The 1,945-nt window shown below is 44.5% G+C and overlaps 1 protein-coding gene across 1 annotated transcript; it reads left to right on the forward strand.

The window, feature by feature from the left end:
* The first annotated feature begins 429 nt into the window (after positions 1 to 429).
* LOC120065797 (extensin-like) lies at positions 430 to 1,281 on the forward strand. Its single transcript, XM_039016851.1, has one exon. The coding sequence runs from the start codon at positions 430 to 432 to the stop codon at positions 1,279 to 1,281; it is 852 nt and encodes a 283-aa protein (XP_038872779.1).
* The last annotated feature ends 664 nt before the right edge of the window (positions 1,282 to 1,945 follow it).

Raw genomic sequence — 1,945 nt, forward strand, 5'->3', positions numbered from 1 at the left:
CTTGAAAATAATATCGAACATAAGTTAATTAGAGAGTAAAACACATAGTTGTCCATGGTGGTTTGACTTTTGTTTGTGGGGACCTTGAAAATGGCAAAGGCGTGAATTTCACAGAGAAATTCCAGGTAGAGTAAAATGCCAAATCATACGTTTATTAAGAGGTGCTTTGATGTGTCTGGGATCACATGGCGAGGGCCTGTGGATGTCGCAAAGAGATGGACAGAGGATAGTCTTTCTCAGTGAACTCAGAGGCCAGGCAGGCAGCCAGGAATCAAAGGCAGAGCCAGGAAGGTGAGACAGTCTACCAGGCCCACCTTCCGCCCACACAGCCAGAGATAGCCTGCCTAACCGAAGGGCTGGAATAGAAGTTTGGAAACAAAGTAACTACCTAAAGACTTAAAACAGATCTTCGCTTGGCTGGTTGGCTTAATGCCAAATCCTCCTCAGCATTATGACACGGTGCCTCAGCACTATGACACGGTGCAGTATTCAAAACCTCCTCAGCACTATGACACGGTGCAGTATTCAAATCCTCCTCAGCACTATGACACGGTGCAGTATTCAAATCCTCCTCAGCATTATGACACGGTGCCTCAGCACTATGACACGGTGCAGTATTCAAATCCTCCTCAGCATTATGACACGGTGCAGTATTCAAATCCTCCTCAGCACTATGACACGGTGCAGTATTCAAATCCTCCTCAGCACTATGACACGGTGCCTCAGCACTATGACACGGTGCAGTATTCAAATCCTCCTCAGCATTATGACACGGTGCCTCAGCACTATGACACGGTGCAGTATTCAAATCCTCCTCAGCATTATGACACGGTGCCTCAGCACTATGACACGGTGCAGTATTCAAATCCTCCTCAGCATTATGACACGGTGCAGTATTCAAATCCTCCTCAGCACTATGACACGGTGCAGTATTCAAATCCTCCTCAACACTATGACACAGTGCAGTATTCAAATCCTCCTCAGCATTATGACACGGTGGCTCAGCACTATGAGACGGTGCAGTATTCAAATCCTCCTCAGCACTATGACACGGTGCAGTATTCAAATCCTCCTCAGCATTATGACACCGTGCCTCAGCACTATGACACGGTGCAGTATTCAAATCCTCCTCAGCACTATGACACGGTGCAGTATTCAAATCCTCCTCAGCATTATGACACGGTGCCTCAGCACTATGACACGGTGCAGTATTCAAATCCTCCTCAGCATTATGACACGGTGCCCCAGCACTATGACACGGTGCAGTATTCAAGTCCATAGAAATAGAATGATAACAACGGGCGTCCCCATTCAAGCCTATTATGGCATAATGGGTGGACTGGCAGCCATGCTAGTGTGCCCATAGGAGCAAAACAGAAAGTAAAAGCAGGAAGTTTACCCATCAATCTGTGCTGTTGTTTGTTGAATCAACTCAACTGACATTACAAAAAATACATTCCATTGCATGAGCGACAGAAGCATCATTTGAATGAACATTCTACATTACCATGGAAATGATTGCATACTGATCACATACTGTACCAGGCAGCCATGGCGAGTGTACACATGTGTTTACCAAGGTTGCCAGGGTTAGAGGTTCCAAGCCTGTTCTACTGTATTCATTCTATTTCCTCAGCACTATGACAAGGTGCAGTACTCAAGTAATTCCAGTGAAAATATGTAGTGAGGAGTATCTTCATTTCTATCAAATTACTGAAAATAATATTTTTATTCATTTTAGACACATATTTACAAGAATCTCACTTTACAGAACCTAAGCAATACACAAGACGTAACATGAAGGATAACAATAAGATGAGTGAACACAACTCTGATAAACAGTAACTCAAGCCTGTCAAAGTGACACAATTGATAAACAACGCAACACAGCGGGAGGTCATCATGCATTCAGCAGCACCAGAGGAAAACCTGCAGGACACATTAA

Source organism: Salvelinus namaycush, chromosome 21, assembly GCF_016432855.1.
Source record: "Salvelinus namaycush isolate Seneca chromosome 21, SaNama_1.0, whole genome shotgun sequence".
Classification (NCBI taxonomy): domain Eukaryota; kingdom Metazoa; phylum Chordata; class Actinopteri; order Salmoniformes; family Salmonidae; genus Salvelinus; species Salvelinus namaycush.

Excerpts from the sequence above, each read along its gene's own strand:
- LOC120065797 (XM_039016851.1), top strand. The coding sequence starts at position 430 with ATGCCAAATCCTCCTCAGCATTATGACACGGTGCCTCAGCACTATGAC.